Genomic DNA, 21,331 nt, shown 5'->3' with positions numbered 1-21,331 from the left:
TTTAGGCATTCCATACTTAGGGGTCCTCCCCATAATCTTGTTCACAGCTTTATTTCTACAGGCCTGAGTTGGACTTTGTGAGTTCTCACAAGGCTGGGATTTCGAGAAAGTCAGAAATTCATGGGAGGGTAAAGGAAAATAATCATGTAGACATGTAGTTCATCTGATAAGTTCCTCACATGCTTTTACATTGTTTATTAAGTACTAACAAACCTAATACATTCATTTACTATTCTTATCCATACTTAGCTCATTGCATACTCTATATAAATTTATTTGATAAAGTTCATTTTATTTTTTGCATATAACTTTCAGTTTTATGTCATTCTTGAAATCCTCTCATACTTATTCAGATTTCTCATTATTTTGCTGGCATTTTGTCTTATGAACCAAAATCATCTCATTTTAAATTCACATAAGACAGACGTGCCGGCAGCAGCGTTTGAGTTCCACTTAGTAATTTATGGAGGTGTGACTTGGGTGATTTTTAAATTAAAAGTATAATTTTATATTTATAGTGATGATTTTAAAAAAATTTACCAAGTTTATAGATGTGAGTATCTTTATTGTCAGAAATCTGAGTTACTAAATTTTATATAGGTCATATCAGAATTCTATTGCTTTCATCCGAATCTTATTCAAAAATTCTTAAGCCAAGAAAGATACATTATAATATTCACATTAGCATCTAAAGTTCAAAGCAAAATAAGTTGAAACTTTACTTTATATACTATTTGTAGCTTACAGTTTTATAATAATTTAAGACCCATTTGCTAAAATGAATCATTAAAGCCAAGTACTGACTGCATTTAAAGTAACATCTGAAGAAATGATCAGCCTCAGTGTCTAAGAGGCTTACCGTACATTCTACTGTCTCACACAGGTTAGCTGGAAATGGAGGGACTGACCAGGCATCTGTCTGTTTTAATGGTTAGTCTCCAAGTGGTTATGGCACAGAATGACATTTTCATGGTAATAAGATTTCTTAAACTGAGATTGGCTTACACTGAAGTAAGCATTTCAAGAGGATACATAGAAAAAACAGCTCAGCAGTGTGCCCTCCTAGCACTCCGGCAGGCTGAGGAACATTGCAAGTTCAAGCCTAGTCTGGAAAACTTGGCAATTTAAGAAGACTCTGTCTCAAAATAAAAGAATAAGTAAAGGAAGGGCTGGGGATGTTTCTCAGTGTGAAAGCCTCGAGTTTAATCTCCAGCCCCCCCCCCCCAGCAATATTTAATTGAAGACCCCGAGGAGCAAAAACAGTGCAGTGACACAAAGTAATATTTAAATAGCAAAAACTATAGTCCAGAAACACAGTGTATAGTCTTTTGTGTTCTCCATCTTTTACTCCACATAGTATTTTAAGAATTCATTGATATTATTGTGAATCTCAGCAGCATATTTCTTTTTATGTCTTTATTGTGGTTTATTTACCAAGATATGTTCATACAGTCACCACTAGACATTTGAGTACTTTTCAACCTATTGCTATTACATAAAGAGACCTTTAAATTTTAGTACAAGTCATTATGTGAACATATATTTTCAGATACCTTGGGTGAATACCTATAAATGAAATTTCTATGTTGTTTGCTATATTCGATTTAAGAAACCACAGATTGATTGAGCTATTTGTTTTCCCATCTTAACAGCATCACTGCACTTGGTGTGTCATCTTTTTATAATTTTTTATAATTACAATTATACTTATTCTAGTGAATGTGTAGTGGTATCCTATAGCTTTACTTTGAATCTCCGAGGTAACTAATGATATTGAACATCTTTATCTATACTGATTTGCAGTTTATACATCTTGTTAAAATCTTGGCTGTTTCTTTTTTCTTAATTGGGCTGTCTTCTTGATACTTAATTATCAAATTTCTTTATATATTTTAGGTATAAATACTTTAACATAATGTGGTTTGTCTTTCCATTTTATAACAGAATTTTTTCTTATGTATATTTTTGTTTACATTTTAATCAGTAGTTTTGCACATAATTTTTGTTAGGTAAAATTCATCAATTTTGAATATACAATTCAGTGAATTTAAACCAATGTATATAGTAGTTTACCATCACCACAATCATGGCAAAGAACATTTCTTTCACCCCAACTTTCAAAACAATGTTAAATAGCACAGTGAAATAAGATATCTCTGTCTTGTACTTGATTTTATAGTGAAAGAATCCATACTTTCACCATTAAGTATGCTGTTGGCTACAGAATATTTTGGGAGGTGATAGAGGGGCTGTTTGCACGCTATGTAAGTGCTCTACTCTAGACCTTTTTCATTTAACTTTGAGCTATATTCCCAGACTTTTTAAATTTAATTTGAGACAAGGTCTACCAAGTGAGAGGCCTTCAGGCTGGCCTTCAACTTGTGAATCTCCTACCTCAGTCTCTTCAGAGTACATGGGATTACAGGTGTGTCTGACCAAGCTCGGCTTGGTTGTGAATTTTTCCTAGATGTCCTTTATCAAATTGAGAAATTTTCTTCTTTTCCTAGTTTGCTGAACTTTCTATTTGAAAAATTTGTGGTAGAATATTAAATTTTATCAAAGGATTTTCTGTAACTATTGTGATGGTCATAAGGTTCTTTATCGTCATCCTACTAGTATCTTGAATTTCATTGTTTAGATTTTGAATGTTAAATTTTTATTGCTAATGTATACTCTTATTGATTACAATATGTTATCCTTTTGATACATTGTTGGATTCAGTGTGTTCTTTTGCGTTACTGGGGATTGAACCCAGGGCCTTGTGTAAGCTAGGCAAGCAGTCTAGCACTAAACTACATTCTCAGCCCTTTTTATTTTGAGATAAGGTCTCGGAGTGCTGCCTAGGCTGGTCTTGAACTTAGGATCCTTCTGTCTCAGCCTTCCAAGTAGTTAGGATTATAAGTGTGTACTACCACATCCCACTCACTTTGTTCAGTTTTAAGAATTTTTAAGTCTTAGCTAGGCACAGTGGTACACACCTGTAATCACGGCACCAAGGGTTGCAGCTACTTATTGAGACACTGTCTCAGAATAAAAGGGGCTGGTTATGTATTTCAGTGGTACAGCATAATTGGGTTCAACTCCTAGTGCTGCCCAAAAATTATCATCATATAGGTGTCTTTTTCACTTCTCTCCAGGAATGATGTCTCTGGGTTTAGATTCATGGTAATGCTAACTTCCTAAAATGCATTCTTCTATTTCCTGTTAAATTTTTACCAGCCTTTTTTGTTTTGTTTTTTGGGTGGTCCTGGGGATAGAATTCAGGACCTTACACATTCGAGGCAAGTACTTTACCACTGAGCTATAGCCCCTGTCCACCAGTCTAATGTGGTATCAAAAGTTATCTTTGTCGGAAGAGTTTTTAATAATAGATTCAAATTTTGAAAAAAAAACACTGGATCATGCATTAGTCTGTTTCTTCTTGAGAAGTTTGTACATATCCAGAAATGTATCCATTTCATCTAGATTATTGATAGTTTCATTTTTTTCTTCGTATATGTTTGTGATACATAATTATTAACATTCATCATGGGAAATTGTACATATACATATCACATCTTGATCACTTTTACTTCCCCTTCCTCTTTCACCCTCCCCTTTCCCTTCTTTTTCAGCTTCCCTTCCCATCTCAACAATCTACTGATAGTTTCAAAGATCAGCTGTAGCTTGCACTTTTTTCCTGTCTAGTTCATTGATTTTTGCTCTTAGTATTTCCTTCCTTCTAGTTACTTTGGATTTAATGTTTTTCTTTTCGTAGTTTCCTAATTTGGAAACTTACAACATAATCTTTTTTATTCTTTTCTGATGTATTTAATATTGTAAACTTCCTTCTTGACACCAATTTTTAATTCTGTTAATATTTGTAGCATATTTTAAATGTCATTCATGATTTCATTTTTTTTTTGTTATATCTGTTACTCTTTTCTCAAATGTACTGATTTCTCTTGTCATGTTTTCTTTGATCAATGGATTATTTGTGTTAATTTCCAAATTGTTGGGGACTTCTATATATTGTTCTTTTTTAATTTATAGTATAATTTACCTTTTTCACAAAACATACTGTGTGGCTTATATCTTTTTAAATTTATTAGGAATTGCTTTTCGACCTAGAATATATTCTGTGTTGAATGTGCTATGTATACTTAGAAGAATGTATATTCTATGTTGGCTGGAGTGTTCTATGGGTGCTTGGTTCTTGGTTACTTTTCTTCTTGCTGAGACAAAATACATGACACCTAAAGTTAAAGGAGGAAAGGTTTGTTTAGCTCACAGTTTGTAGAGGTTTCAGCCCATAATCGGCTGGCTCGAAGGCAGGGTGCATGGCAGACAGGTGCAGAAGAGAAAACAGTTAATGGTGGGTAGAAAGTAACAGAGCAACAAGAGAACAACAGCTCTTTCTGTCCCGTATATCTTACTATCCAGGCTACCGGCCCTAACACTCTTAATCCTAGTGCCCTTGAGCCTAGCATTGCACCATGAATCAATCCCAGTGTCACACGCTCTAGATCCAGTCACCTCTGAAAAAGCCCCACCTGTGAACACATGAGGCTTGGTGGTGGGGGACGTCTAAGCACAAGCCATTACAGATGCCAATTGGATCAAGTTATTGGATGATGTAATGTTGTCTACTTTATCAAATATTGGGAGAGTTAGGTTGAAATTTCCAAGCACAATTATGGATTTTGTGTTCCTCTGTTCATTTTCCTCTAGCATCCTATAGTTAGGTTATACCTTTTTAAAAATTTGATCTGGTAATTTCTGCCCTTTTAGAATTCTTAGAGCATTTACCATAAATACAGTTTGGATTGAATATTACTATTTCTTGTGTTTACTTGTGTTCTTTATTTTAAAATATCCTCCTTTCCTTTGTATTGACTTTTTTGTAGTATTTTATTTATATTTTGCTTCTTTGAATTAGCCCTGCTTCTTTGTTTTGTTGGTATAGTGGTAGCTTTGAAGTTTAGAATACGTCTTTTCTCATTACAATTTTCAAACTAATGTGGTATCACTTGACTTGTATTTTAAGATCCTTTTTAAGAGATAGGTATCTTTTCCTACCTTTGGTCTTTGGTGCTGTTTTCGGCAGACATTCTACTTCTGCACTGTTATTTTTTTTTTTTCTAAAGGCAATCAGTTATCTTTCAGATAAAAAAAAGTGAAATGAGAAAACAAATTTTTATATTAGTCATTATTTCCAGTGTTTTTTGTTCCTTTGTATGGATGCATTCTTTTATTACCTTTTCCTTCTATGTGAAGAACTTCCTCAATCTTTTGTGTTAGTAAGGTAATAGCTGTAACTTTTCTTAGCATTTTTTGCAACAGTCTTCGGGTTCTTTTTGATAAAATAGCCTTACTCAAGTATGATGATAAATTATAAGTAAATTTGCACATTTTTAAAGTATACAGTTTGATAGCTTTTGACTCATCTCTGTAATAAAGACAATGGTCAGATCTGTCCACAAGTTTTTTCCTGTATAGGTCGAGAGGGACGTTTGAACTAAAAAGCATAGATATAGTCTCCGAATAAGGTTAGTTTATTCATTCAGAATCTTATCAAAAGCTTATTCTGTTGTAGTCATAAAGTTCAGTAGGGTGAATGAAACAGTCATGACTCCTACCAGGGGATGCACATTATAATATAATAAAGCAGAAATAAATCTAAATCTGCTATTATAGTAGCAATGAACAAAGTACCATGGCATAAGAAATAATACTGGGAAACCTGTTATAAATTGAATGATCTCTTTGAGGAAGTAGCCTTGAGTTTGAGGCTTGATGGCAAAGAGTATGAGGAAGAGAGTATAAAGAAAGGAACTGTGTATGTGGAGAGCTGATGAAAGAAAGGAAGGAAGGAAAGAAGGAAGGAAAGAAAGAAGGAAGGAAAGAAAGAAAGGAAAAGAAAGAGAAGGAAAGAAAAGAGAAGAGAGAGAAAGAAAGGAAAGAAGAGAGAGAGAGAAAAAGAAAGAAAAGGAGGAAGGCAGACAGACAGGTAGGCCAGCTGGCCCATTGAGAGTGACACCTGAGCACCCGGCTGAAGCTGCACAGGCTTTTCCAAGGCTGGATTGAAAACCTGTCCACTTCTGTGCATGGGGAGATGGCTTGACTCCAGACAAGCCTCTGCTTGCGTGCAGTTTATACCAGCCCACTGTGAAAGAGACTTGAGAGAAGATTTCTTGATGGAATGATTTACTCATTTTTAGCCTCATAGTAGAAACTGTACAAGGATAATAAAAGGGTGGTATGCGTTAAAGCCAATTGACCTTTGAATCTGGGTCCTGCCACTTCCTGTGGGATGCTAGGCAAGTTTCACATTTCCAATAGTGCCTGTCTTATAAGAATAAGTGTGGAATAAGTGATACAATGCTTATAAATTACTATTGCCAAGGAAAAAGCAGTACTAAAAAATAATGCTTATTATAACAGTGATAGCAGTAATTTATAATTAATATACACAACTATGATACAGTGATAGCAATGTGCGGCTTTTGTGATGGTTGTTACAGCGTAGTGTTCCAAAGGCTAAAAAATGCTATTATTTATTATTTTATTGTATTGATATTTAAAACATTTTATAAAGACAGACATATATCATAATAGATTTAAATATTTTGAAGTTATTTCCTTGAGAATTAATGGCCCTTTAAAAATATTTTTTATTCTTCAAACGAAGAATCTAGTAACATTTAATCTTTAAATATGATTTTAATGAAATGTTTTAATATAAACTTCTAATTGTAGAATTAGATTGGGAGATTAAAATCATTTTCTCTGGAGCAACCTGTTTGTGTGTGTGTGTGTGTGTGTGTGCGACACTAGGGATTGAACTTGGCCTTACACATAGAACTCGTGCTTTACCACTGAGCTATGTCCCCAGCACATGAGCAGGCCTCCATTCCTTGTTTTCCAAAATTTTTGAAATTTTGAGACAGGGTCTCACTAAGTTGTTCAAACTGATCTTGAGTTGGAGATGAGCTGCTAAGACATCTAAACGTAGTCACTGAGTCATTAAATTGTACGTTGTCTAGTCTAGGCTTAGTTTTGCAACCCTCCTGCCTCAGCTCCCTAAGTGTTGGAAGTACAGGCTACAAGTATGCACCACCACACCCAGTGTAAGTTGAATAGAAGTGGTGAACACCTTGGTTATGTTCTTAATGTTTGAGGGAAAGGATTCAGTTTTTATTAAGTGTGATGTTAGCTATAAATTGTTCATGCATGCCCTTCATCAGAGATCGAAGTTCTCTCCTATTCTTAAAGAAATCTTACCATCGATGGACATTGGTTCTTCTTGACACTGTTTTCTGCCTCAGCTGGTACAGTCATATGGTCCTTCCTTTTTAGGTAGTTCCTTTGGTACAATAACACTTTTTCAGATATTGAGTCAATCTTTCATTCCTGAGATTAGCCCTCCCTTTGCCATCATATTTTGTCATCCTTGTATATTATTGGGGTTAATTTGGTAAAGTTTTAAGATTTCTATGTCTTTGATCATTAGGCATAATGATCTGTATTCATCTTTTCATGTGATGACTTTGTCTGGCTTTTAGTAAGATAATGCATAGCTTCATGCTTCTGTTGTCAGTATTCCCTCCACTTTTAGTTTCTGTGTTTGCCCAAAAGTGTAATTACTTCATCCTTAAAGAGACAGTAGAATTCACCAGTGAGTGTTTTGGGAACTGCTGTTTTCATTTAGGGCTTCTTGTCCTAAAACTCATATTTAACTTTGCCTATTTTATATTCAAATTTTATTTTACCCTTTCACATATATCTTAAGATCCTTTCACCAATACACTTTCATTTTCCCCTTCAAACTTTGCACTGTTGCATTTTAGTTTTTCATGTTACAAGTACCACAAATCGTTGTTATTGTTGTCTTAAACAATTATCTTTTGAAAAGATTTAAAATATAAGAAAGGGCCGGGGATTTAGCTCAGTGGTTTCGAAAGCTGCCTGCCTGCCTTGCAAGCTCAAGGACCCGAGTTCGATCTCTGGTACCCAAAAAAACCCCAAAAACATCAGAACAAGCTTTTGTTTATATTTCCCTACAGAGTTACCATTTCCAGTCTTTTCTTTACATTGTGTAGATCTCATTTTTCATCTGGTACCGTTTCCTTTAGCCTAAAGCATTTCCTTCAGAATTTTGTAGAATTTTGATTTGTTGGTTCTGTTTCAGTACTATAAAGATGTCAGTCCACTTTCTGCTGGCTTATATAGCTTCTCATAAGAATTCTGTGTCTTTGTTCCTTGTACTTTGTTTTCTCTTCTCTTTGATTACTTTTAAGCATTTTTCTGTCACTTTCTTTCAACTAATTATGATTTGCCTTAAGTATTTGTTTTTTTCCTGTTCTCTTTTCTCTTGTCTTATCCTAAGAATCTACATAAATGGATATGTTAGCGTGCCTGTTTTTTTCAGTCTTTTCCTCCCTTCCCTTAAGGGTTTTTATTGTTGTTTTGCTTTGGTTTTATTTTGTTTTGGTGATGGTAGGGATTGAATCAAGGGCCTCCTACATGCTAGGTGAGTGTTCTACCACTGAGTTACATCCCCAGTCCTTCCAGTGTTGTGTTGTATTGGGTTTTTTTGTTGTTTATTTTTTGGTACTGGGGATCGAACTTGGGTCCTTGTGCTTGCGCAGCAGGCGACGAAACCACTGAGCTAAATCCCTGGCCCTGTGTTGTATTGTTTTTGATTCTAGGGAGTGAATTGGAAGCACACTACCCCTGAGCTACATCCCCAACCCTTTTTATTTTTATTTTGCATCTTCAAGTTTACTAATGCTTTCTTCTGCAGTGTCTAAGATACTGTTAATCCTATGTAGTTAATATATCTTCATCACACACATTTTTCATTCCTTGAAATTTGATTTGGACTTCTTTTATATCTTCCATTTCTTTCCTAATATATTATATTCCTCTACCTGTGTAACTTTTGGATTATATTGTACATGGGTGCAATATAATATTGGGTATAATTGTAGTATTATAATTCTGCCATCTGTGTTATTTTCTGAGTGTGCTATTCATTGATTATTCTCAAATTATAAAATTTGTTTTCCTAGTTATTTTATGTCTGGTGAGTTTTGTTATTGGATGCCAGATATTACATTTAGGTTGTTGGATACTAGATGTTTTAGAATTCAAAAAAATATGCTTTTAGGCCTTGTTTATTCTTTTGTAATCCTTTCAAACTATTTGTTGCTACAACTCCAGCTGTTTTGTTTTGTTTTGTTTTGTTTTGTTTTAAAGCAGTCTTGCTATGTAGTTCAGCATAGCCTTAAACTTATTGTGTAGCCCAGGTTGGCCTGAAACTTGCCTCCCCAGTGCTGGGACCATAAGCATACAACACTACACCCAGTTTGTGTTTTTCTGGTTGTTTTGTTTTGGAGACAGGGTCTCACTAAGTTGCCAAGATTGGCCTCAAATTTGTGACCTTTCCTCCTCAGTGTCCCAAAGAACTGACATTACAAGCCTGTACCACCACATCAGGCTCAAAGTTTGCTTGTAAGCTTAGTTACTGTAATCTATAATAGCCTGTAGCACCAGTACTGTTGTACAGCTGAGGCAATATCCTTGACATTCTTCTAAACTCCATAGTTCTCAGTACCTTTTTTCATTTTGGCTGGTGAGGACAGTGAAGTTTCTCTGGCTCTTTATGTTAGTGATTGTTTCATCTGATCCTTTCTTGGCCTTAGTATTTTCCTTACATACATACCCTATTAAATAAGACTCCAAGGCAGTCCATTGAAGATTCTTGGACCTGTCTATCTTTGAATCTCTTTGCTATATGGTTATCTGCTCCATGGATTATAGCTACATATTTAGATCTCCCCAGTGTTTGAACTCTGTATTCTTTTTTTTTTTTTTTTTTTTTTTGGTACCAGAGATCGAACTCAGGACCTTCTGCTTGCGAGGCAGGCGGTAAAACCACTGAGCTAAATTCCCAGCCCTAAACTCTGTACTCTTAACTCAGAGATCCTAGGAGATTCTTTGCCTGAGTGTGCTACAGGCTGAGTGTTCTTTCAGCCAGCAAGCTGAGCAGTCGTTAACTATCATCTTATTCTTTTCCTGTTTCTCTGAGACCTCATAATTAATGTTAAATATCCTTGTTTCATTTACTTTATGTGGTTTTCTGATTGTTGAAGGAGGAAGTGTAAATTTGCTTTCTTGTTACTCAATCCCGATCAAAGCAGAAATCTCTTACCTTCATATTTTATAGATGTCTCCACTATTTTATGATGCCTTTTTTGTTCTTTGTACATATAATTCCATTGTTCTTGTTGTGATATAGTCTCTGAGAAAAAGTTTGGGGAATTTTACAGTTTGTTACTTTGTATGTAAAGTGGTGTTTTTCTCAGGATATTTTAAATTTTCTTTCTTTTTCTCTTTTTATTTTTCTCTATTAATTTCAATGTGCTCCAACAGTGTTTTAAGTGTTCATTCATGTATGAATTTTTATCTTGATGGAATTTGAGACACTTAAATTTGTGCACCTGTCACTTTTATTGAGTTTTGGGAAATTTCAGGCATTATTTTGCAAATACTTTTCACTTCCTTTCAGTGACTTCCATTGCATATATGTTATACTCCTTGATAATATCTAATAGGTCATGGAGCCTGTTTTCTTTTTTTTCTAGTTTTAATTTCTGTAGTTTTTTTTTTCTCAAGTTTTGTGTACCATGATCTTTTCTTTCAGTGTCTAATCTGTCATTTCCATTGAGTTTATTTTTTCAGATATTGTATTATCTCTAAATTCTCATTTTTTTCTGTTTTTATTTCTCTGAATTGATTTTGTGTGTTAATGTAAGTGCCTGTTAATTCCATCATCTCTCTCATTTGTAGGTATGTTTCTAACAACTGATTTTTCTCTTGGTTGTTGGTATTTTTTGTTTTGTTTTGTTTTTTTGTATTTATGTCCAGTAATTATTGGTTACATTCTACATCATCTCTTTTGGGGCAGTTTTCAAAAATTTGTTTTTTCTCAACTTTATTGACTTATAATGAGCAAATGAAGTTATATAAATTTAAACTACACAATATGATGATATGATACATGTATGTATTGTGGAATGGTTCCCACCACCAAAGTAATGAATAATACATCCTTCGTCTCACGGATGCACGCATGCGTGCATGCTTGTGTGTGTGTGTGTGTGTGTGTGTGTGTGTGTGTAGAATATTTGGAATCCACTCTTAGCAAATTTCAAATATGCATTACAGTGTTGTTAAGCATAGTCATCATGCTGTACATTAGATCCCTAAAACTTATAACTGAAAGTTTATACTTTTTGATCAGCATCTCCCCCTTTACCACCATCCCCAACGGCTGATGACCACTGTACTAATACTTGTTTCAGATTCTACACAAACATTACTTGTCTTTCTCTAACTCATACCACTTAGCACAGTGCCATCACAGTTCATGCATGTTGTCACAAATGTTGTGATTTTTTTTCTTTTTTATAACTGATATTGCACCATGTATGTTATGTCTATGTACACTATATTTTCTTTATCTATTCATCTGTCACTGGATGTTTAAGTTATTCTACCCCTTAGAATAGGTATATCTGCATTCCACCCTTGTTTCAGTGAATCATGCTTGGTGAATATGGGAGTGCAGATATCCTTTTGAGATCCAGATTTTGTTTCCCTTAGATACATACCCAGAAGTGGGGTTGTTGGATCATATTGTAGTTATGTTTTTAACTTTTTGAGGAACCTCTGTACAATTTACCAGTTTACATTCCCACTGGTAGTGCACGAGGGTCCTCTTTCTTCACACCTTACTAGTACTTATTATCATTTGCCTTCTTGATAATAGCCATCCTAAACAGTGTAGGGTAATATCTCATTGTGGTTTTGATTGTTATTTATTTGATGATTGGTAATCTTGAACAATTTTCATGTACCTGTTAGCCATATTTATGTCTTTGTTGGGAAAATGTATATTCAGATCCTTTGTGCATTTTCTAACCAGTTTATTTGGATTTTTGCTATTGAGCTATAAGAATTACATATATATTTTGGATATTAGTTGCTTATATAATACGGTCATAAATTTTTCTCTCAATTCATAGTTTTCTTTTCATCGTTTATGCATATGTTAAGTAATTTGAATTTTACATAAGTTTTTACATTTTATTTTCTTGCTTCAAAGAAAGGTAAGGTTTGTTCTACTTTCTTACTTGCAAATGTAATTGATATTTTCTAGTCTTGTTAACTTTGTCAGTGTAGAGCTAGCTTTTACCCTCTTTTGAGAGCTCTACTAAATGTCTGACTGTTCAGGAATGATTGTTTTTCTCACTGCTTAGAAATCGAAAGTCTCTCAGCTCTGTGTTAGTGCTAGGAATTATTAGACTTGCAACTCCCCAGTCCTTCTCTCCTTGTCCTCCTCAGGCTCAACACTGTGATGCATTGCTTAGTATTCCATGGCCTGTCCTGTAAGCACTGTCTACTTCACTGCCCTCAAAATCCATGTTTTCCTCATCAGTGAAACCTCTGAGTTATTCTTGGGATTTTCTTTCTGAATAATATATCAGAAATTTCTCCTACATAGAAAGGGGGTATTTTTAGGACTAACGTGTTTTTTCAGGTAGAAGTTTTCCTGAAAGTATTGTTTAATACATTGCACTGTAAATCTTTTGGTTAAATAATATCTTGGTTCATCTCACTCATTTTTTCTGAAGCGGGCACATACCATTTCTACCCCTATTCCACATTCATTTGAACCTACTTAAATCTGTTTTTTGGAGGCTAACAAATGACCTGAAATTCCCAGGTCCCAGTAACTTCTTCAGATATTATATTCGGCTTGCTTTGTACTTCTTTTAGTACTCCATCTCATTTTCCTGCTATAAGTCTTAGTGCCCTAAAATTCTGCCTGTAATTCTTTTTTTCACTTCTTTATGAATTTTTAGAGTATATACTTTGCTTCTTTGGTTTTAAAAATTTCTTCTGTATAAGTGACTTCCATGTGTACTTCTGTATCTTGAGACCCATAGTTTCAAACTATGTTATCAAATGCTTTTTAAAATTTCAACAGATCAAAATAAAACTCAGTGTTTTTTCTACTCCCTTCCTGTTCTTTTCCAGTATACTCTTGGCAGCCACACCTACTTAGCTGACAATAGGGAAACCTCCACATTATTGATGTCTGCCTTGACCCAATTGGTACAAACCAGTATTGAGTCTTCTGAAATGTATCTTGCTGCCATCTTTGGTGATATCCCTCAGAAGTTCTCATCAAGGTCAAATGCAACTTTTGACATTCCCAAAGATATTTATTCTTTAAGTCTGTTCCCTGTTCTGTGGTCAGTGTCATAGCATTAGTAGAATATGTATCTATTCTTACTAGATTGTGATGTCCTTGTGAAAATCTTTCCATTTTCTCTCATGTCTATAGGTTTTCACAACAGCTAGTACTAAGTATGTGTTCAATAACTTTTTATGTTGCACTTTATGAATTAACCTGACTGTTGTCCCAGAACCTTTTATTCTCCCACTGCTGCCACAGTTGTCTTTTAAAAATTAGTCTTTTTTGTTGTTGTTGCCTTTCTTTCTTTGTATGTTTTTCTTCTTTGTGCCAAACCTTTTAACACTGCTTATTTACACAATAAAATTTAAGATCATATTATGATGGTCAAGGTCCTACAGGCCTGAGACCTCTTTTTCACTTAAATCCTGTCATTGCCCTGAATGTATTTCCTTACCATTTTTTTTCTCTTTAGAATTAATGCAAAAGGTTTATTATTTGTTATGTATAGGTACTATGCTAGGCTATGCTAGAGGAGTAATCTTTTTTTGGTTTTACCTTATTATTTTCCATTTGTGAAAAGCCCATCCTCCCAAACTTAAATTAAATATATTTTATCTATGATGCCTCTACAAATCATTCCAGTATAATCTGCTTCCAAATCCTTGTTAATATCTGAATTACAAAATTTATCATAACTGTCTTCCTTCATTGGATTAGAAGTCATAATGGCAGGGAATGGTTTTCTTAAACCACTTTAATAAATAGCTATACCTGCTTAATGTGTACATCTTGAATTTGGAGATAAGTATGCACTTGGGAGAACATTACCACAATCAGTGCTGTAAAAATAAGATTATGTCTTAATCATCATTGTATCCCCTCTCTTTCTCTTCCCAGTGTCCAACAGAGTGACTTTAAAATAATTGATGCTCTCTAAATGAATGCAGAATTGGAGAGTTGGTTTAAAGCCAAAGTGGAAACTGAGGATGATCTAGACAGAAGGAAAATCATGAGAGTTGCGTTAACTAAAGCCAGGAAACATGTTTCAAGAAAGGGAGGAGAGTAGTGATACCCTAAGCACCAGAACAGCAAGAAGTGATGCAGACTGAATAGATCGTTGACTTTGGCAATTAAGAGGTGGTTCGTTAGCTTAACAAGAATAAATCCCGTAAAGTAGCAAGGGTAGACATCAGATGGCAACGGGTTGAGAAATAAATAGAAATCTTCCCCTTAAATATAAATTTTTAGCTGATATTTTTATAAAGATTGGCTGGCAGACAAGTTGAAGATACATGATCTAAATAAAGATCTAGAATTCTGAATATATTATATTAATTTAGGAAGGATCTATATTTTTTGTAAAGTGGATGAGCAGTAGACTTGACATACTTTTAAGAAAATTTAGAAACCTCATCACTATCTCTGTCCCATTAGAAGACTGCCATAACTACATAGACATCAGAGCTTTATTCATCACTTACTAATATTTTATATAAAATAGTGGAAATTATTCAAACTTACAAATTTTTAGAAATTGGTTTATTGATGACCCATGCTTCTTTCTACTCCCTGTCCTTATGTGGACGGTAATACATGAATAATACATGTCTGCCTATGTAAACTGAATTTTAAAAAATATTCCTGACTGTATAAATTGATTTGATCTTTAACATACTATATTTGAGCATTTTTTAGATACAGTTAATATTTCTGTAGTGAGAGTTTTTATAATACATAGTATGATATGGTTTTAATAACTTGTTTGTTTCTTTGTATTACATAGCATTGTAATGCAATCTCAATCAGTACCTTCATAGATTTGGTGAACTGTAACAATATAGTAGGAAGCATTAAAGGTTAGATTGCCAAATATTTTAGTTTTAATATAATCTCTCTCTCTCTCTCTGTCTCTCAGAACGTATAGGGAATCTATTTTATCTTACTTGAAATTATGACTTCTTGTGTGTAGAGCACATCTCTTACCAGTTTTGTAGAAGCCTTATGAGTCACTGATTCATTTGAAGACATGGTAGTCTAGGGTATGGTAACTAGTTTATTGTCCTTTAATCACATGTATGTACTGAATACCTGCCATGTTACCTGGCATTGTACTTAACACTATAAGTAATATTCCATTATTCTTGGAAGATTTCTTAATATAGTGAAATACTTAAACAAAGACTGATAGTCAGTTCATAGTTATTGACACTCCCCCATCTTCATGTATGTTGTTGAATGAAGAAGAGGGCTGATGATTTGTGATTCTTAAAGTAGAGAGCAGAGGCTGGATGCTTGGTCACAGTGAGCACTCAGGAAATATTGTGGCCTATTGGATGGAATAGTGGTTAACTACAAAATGAATTGACTTACAGTTTTAAGTGATCATAAGATAAAAGGTTGGCATTACAGTTAAATATTATTGAAAACAAAAGGATATAGATTGAGAACTATAGCAGGAATTATAGAAGCTTCTCAGCCCATTTTAGGTGTTACTAGAGTAGATTAAAAACTTTGAGCCTTAAGGTTTCTCACCGTCAAAAATGTTGACTGAAACTTTGAATTTATTTCTAGAGTTAGGATGGATCAACAGTTGTAGAGTAACAAATTCATGTAAATCAGTTTGAGCAAATCAGCAGTCCTTTCTTGGAAATCAGATGTAGGTAGATTAACTAAAAATGCTACGTCCATACTTATGTTCATTTGTTTTAATAACATCTCCATACCTAGGCCTTAGAAGAGGGAAGCAGTAGTACAGCGAGGGGAAGACATACTCTAATGAAGGATATTTTTTTTCCTCTGGTAACTGAAGGTTAAATGGGTAGCAAGCAGAATGCCTTAAACAAGATTGGTATATTGATTAAAACGCTGATTTAACAGCTCGAAGTTTCCCCTTGGAAACCTGGAAAAGATAAGCCAGCTGCTGTCTGAGAGTGCTCAGTGTCCACTGAGAGTACACTATCTATCATCACAATATGGTGATGAGAGGTGTTTTATGTTTGTGTTAATTTCCCCCACTAAATCAGTAATTATTACAATCCTGTCCCTGCTGTTTACCCTGCAGCTGTTTTTCCATTTGTCGAGAGAGCGGGTGTTCTCTGAGGACCGCACACGTTTCTATGGTGCAGAAATTGTCTCAGCCTTGGACTATCTACATTCCGGAAAGATTGTGTACCGTGATCTCAAGGTAAAAAAAGTAATCAAAATTTGTTTTTGCAGAGACTATAGGGAAAAACAAAGTAATTACAAAGTTACATAGTTTTGAGAAAAGCAGATTTAGTTTGGAAAAAAGCACTCTGTTTAGGAATGTAGTTTGCTACATTTGACAGGAAATTTCATTCATTAATGTGATGAGATTCCTTTAGGTCTGAGTTTTTGAGGTACAAAATAATTTCTGACTACTGTGGTCACCTATAATCTATAATATTACAGTAGTTTTATTTTCCAATAACTATTATAATTGGAGAAATGTTAAACATCTGAGTAAAAGTTAGGTAACTTTACACGTAACATTTTACAAGTTTCATTCTATCTTAACATATTTATGTTTGTGAAGAATTACTGTACAGTGTTTATGAAGGAACTTTTATAATACCATTAGAAGAAAAACTTTTTGGTAGGTTTAAATGCCTCAAACATTTTAATGTAGCCTTTTATTAATTTGCTTAGATTTTCATATATAAAAGTACAGTATTTCTTTTATTGGTAATAGAGTTTGGATTCCTCTGTGTTCTTCTATGTTGAGACCCTCAGAATAATTCAGGATGGGCAAACATTCTGTAAAGGCCAGATGATAAATACTTTAGTTTTTTCTGCTCATGATGTTTTGGTTGCAACTAATTAAGCTCTGCCATTGGAAGGTAAACCTGCTGCAGACCTTAGGTAAATAAGTATGTTTTGCAGATTTGTGCTCCAATGAAACTTTATTTACGAAAGCAAGCAATGGTCTAGATTTGGTCCACATACCACGGTGTACGGATCCCTGGAGTAGATTATATAAGATAGTAATTCTCATGCCATTGTTATGAATACAATCAGCTTATTTAGGAAATTTTTGCCTTGATATTTTAAACAAATTCTAAATGTTACAATGTCACTTCCTTAAAAAGTAAATCATATAATCTTGATTTGCATAATTAGTTGATCAAGTACTAGTTTATTTAAGATAATTTCTTTTGTAGAAATGTTACCTGAAAATTTTCTGAAATTTTATTTTGTGTGATATGAGTTATGTATCTAAAAAACAATAATTACCACCATACTTCCATGTCACTTTAAAAAAATTTTTATTCTTATCTGATTATTTAAGCAGTTGTCTATGTCATTACAAGTTGTTCCCTATCATGCTCCATGTCGTAAGTGACTTTAGTGAGTAGCTAGCTTATAAATGTTGTTTTATACAGTCATGCTGTATGTTATACATGAAGTGAAATATAGTGTGTATAATTTGTTATTAAAATTTTTTTAAGTTTTAAAATATTTTATTTAGGAACAAACGAACTATGTAACTATAAAACATCTCACTTAGAGATGACTGAGTGAATATAAGTTAACTATGTTTGTATTTAGTTTGGATCTTTTTGTAACTAGAAATAAGGTAGAATTTGGGATCTTATATCTGATATGTACATGTTTCAATAATTCTGTAATATTTAATGAATATAGATGCTTTTGAAGAAATTAGTTATATGACCTGATAAAATATATTATTAATTTTCCAAATATACATAGAAATGTTCTAATCTGTTCCCACATCCACTCTTACTTCATGTTTTCTGAATCCTATTTGTGGGAGGAAGAATGGAAGAAGCCTAGGTTTAAGGAAATAGGAATAGTTTTGAAGTAATGGGTAACATACCTAAAATACTTAAAGCCAGTAGAATTATTAGCTTAAAAAACCTAAAGGAAAGAATGTTTATTTGATTCCTGGCATTGATTATAAAATATTAATTAGGATGGTCTTCTTGATCAGTACTCTCCCTTAACCATTTGTAATCAACTGAATCAATGTACTGGTATAATGAAGTTCATTAGGTATGAATTTTGTTGCACAGTTCTTTCTGGTGATGGAATTAGACTAACTTTATTAAGGGGCTGCATAAAGTACCTACTTTATATATGAATAATCAGTGTGTATTTATAGTATGCAGAGACCACTAACTTTACTGGACAGTTTAAGTGGTCTCTCCTCCAAGTTTGTTTTCTAATATAGCCATAACTTAAAGGCCTGAGTCAGTGTGCAGCACACATTGATGTGAGTGTGTACCAGGGAAGGCATGTAGTGTGTGGGGGTGTGCACCAAGGAAGACATGTAGTATAAGAAACCAGGCATTCAAATGAACACACATACTACTCATGTCCGTAGTACACAGAGTGCACATAACAGAATAACACCGGGTAGGTAGGGTCACAGAAATTTAGAGCTGGTCTGTATTTTACAAGTGATCTTCAAGCCCAGAAGTGAGTTACTAAGAGTAATGGACTACATTGGTGACATAGTCGAGATTATTGGAACCCATGTGTTAGCTTTCTGAATCAATAATGAAATACCTGAGATGGTTGTTAACTTATAAAGAGAAGAGACCTATTTTGGCTTTATGGTCTGGGAAGTTCACTTAAAGATCAGGTTGACCCGTTGCTTTGGGCCCCGGAGGAGGGTGCTGGATGGTAATGGTGGCAGGATGTATGTGGTAGAGTAAACTCATCTCATCAACCAAGAGGCAAAGGGCATAAGGGGGTAGGATCTAGGGTCCCACTTTCCTCCTCTGGAACATAGCCTTACTGAACCCTACCTCCTAAAGTTTCCACTGCCTCCCATTAGCACAACTCTGGGGACCAAACCTTTAATACATAGGCCTTTGGGGATGGGGGGAGGGGTGCATTCAAGGTCCAAACCGTGGTACCATGGATCCTAGCTCCTGGTGTAATGTTCCCTTTCACTGGTATATTCTGTCTTTCTAAAGTTGAAATGAAATTAGAGAGGCGAATGCATTGGATTAACTATAGATCTTTGTAAAGTTAAAATTCAAATTAAGCTACTGAACATAAGCAAATGAATGTTTCAAATATATTTATACCAGATTTGCTAAAAACAGGATGACCAAAAACTGATTTATGTACCAATTTGACAGGTTTTAGATTTGTCTGTGTATTACTAATGAGGCGATGACTGTGTCAGTACAGATTTATTTGAGATGCTTATGGTAACTGTACTTGTCAAGCAAACTGATACCCACCTGGCACTTGCCCATTTAGCATTGGGAGCAAAGCCTTATTTCATGTGCCGGTAGCATAACCTGTTATTGGATGCTGTTTCCTAATAACTTAGTGTTTACAATAACGCATAAATTATTGAAATCTTTGCTGTCCTTTAGAAAGTGAATTGCTTATGATTACTTAGTAAAAACTAATGTTGTTTATGATGGCATAAAAATTCGAAGAAATCTCTTCCAAGACTTCATCAGCACATTAATTAATTTATTTTATTTATTTGGTTTTTTTGGAGACAGGGTCTTGCCATTTAGTTCAGGCTTGCCTTGGACTCACTATGGAGCCTAGGCTGGCCTTGAACTCATGATGATCCTCCTGCCTCAACCTCAGGCATGTGCCACCACACCTGACTTCAGCAGTGCAGTTATTAAAAGCCTTTCTGTTTACTCCTTATTTTGCAAGTGTAACCTATATTTCCATTGATTGTGGCCATCCAAGCACAGGCAAGGGTAAACAAGGACATTTGCAAAAGTAAATGTATTGATAGTGGAATTCATTAAGAATTAATTTCTCTAAGAGTTTATGGGGGAGGATATTACATAAATTACTGTCATAGTCTATGTATGAAAATCTAATCTTGTTTTCTACCTAATCAGAGAGAACTTAACCATTTATATCATTAATGTGAGAAATAGCCAGAGAGAGTTAGATTATTTGTAAGACTCAGTGATAGCTTCAGAGTCTTTGACCACAACTCTCCTAATCGTCATTAGCCCGATATTCACCTTGAATAAACAGAGGCCCAATGAAAAAAGTGTGCTTGCTTTGTGTGCTGTGTCTCAAGACCTGTTTCTCAGCTGCCACTTCTGACTAGACTTACTCTGCATTCTTTCCAGAAACTTTAAGCACTGTTACCTCTAAATTTAAATTGTGCTATTGGGCTATGTCTCATATTTGTACACCTTCTTAAACAGCTTGATAACTGGGGGTGGGAGGATCTCCACTATTGTATATTGAGTATTTTTCAGCACTAGGAGGATCAGAAGGGAAGAATTATACTCCTTCTATTATTCTTTCAGCACATTGAATTTCATGATCATTCAATTCCTACAGGTTAGCTTGTAATATTTTGGCATTTGAATGCCCATAAGCCTCAATCTTCAACATGCAGAGCAGGAATTACTTACTGCCTTGTTGGGCTTGAGGCACCCCTGGTGCCTGAAACAGAGCTTTGATGTATCTGTGCTAAAATGGAGTGTGTGAGCTAGTGATGAGGGAATTATTTTCATTTTTTAAAAAATTTTATTGGTACATTTTTAGGTGTACAGTATAATGACATTCATCATTGGGAATTTGCACCTTATGTAACCTATCTTGGCTCTTATTTTTTTCCCCATTCCCCTGCCCTCCCTTCTACCCCTCCCTGTTTACATTGTCATTTAAGTGAAATGATACTCCATATATGGAATCTGTGAAATGATGCAATATGTGTATATGGTTTTACAATTTCTAATAGATAGCCTGGCCTGTATAGAAATAGAGCTTCCCAGTCTGGCTTCTGGTGTGCCCAAGCCATGGCTTCCCTCACTCTGCCGAGTGGTCAGAGAACGTCCGGCCCTCAGTTGTGGCTGCAGGCAGTCTGTATACTGATCTTGGAATGCCCAACTTTCACTTTTATTGTACCATGAAGTATACAAGATTGGGAAGCACTGATAAAGATAGCTAAGATTTTTAGAGTATAATTTTATTGTAGGTAGCAACAAAACCAGGAAGAACTGTATAACTTTGTTACAACTTTTTATCCACAAAGCACAGAGGAAAAAAAAGATTTCATAGTTTTCCATTTCTTCATGTACGCTCTGAATCAAGAGTGTA

The 21,331-nt window shown here is 34.6% G+C and overlaps 1 protein-coding gene across 10 annotated transcripts in view; it reads left to right on the top strand.

Moving 5' to 3' along the window:
- Positions 1-21,331, top strand: part of Akt3 (AKT serine/threonine kinase 3) — a 259,832-nt gene that overhangs the window by 185,687 nt on the left and 52,814 nt on the right. For all 10 annotated transcript variants that reach the window (XM_004853513.4, XM_087194057.1, XM_087194053.1 and 7 more), the window contains one exon: positions 16,311-16,433. In XM_004853513.4, the coding sequence (XP_004853570.1) occupies positions 16,311-16,433 (123 nt within the window). The remainder of the gene's footprint in view (positions 1-16,310; positions 16,434-21,331) is intronic.

This window comes from Heterocephalus glaber, unplaced genomic scaffold (genome assembly GCF_053883595.1).
Source record: "Heterocephalus glaber isolate CG9 unplaced genomic scaffold, H.glaber_assembly_v1.0 deba00001600, whole genome shotgun sequence".
NCBI lineage: Eukaryota > Metazoa > Chordata > Mammalia > Rodentia > Bathyergidae > Heterocephalus > Heterocephalus glaber.
Note: the sequence above shows the minus strand (reverse complement) of the source record. Positions and strands in the feature narration are given on the sequence as shown.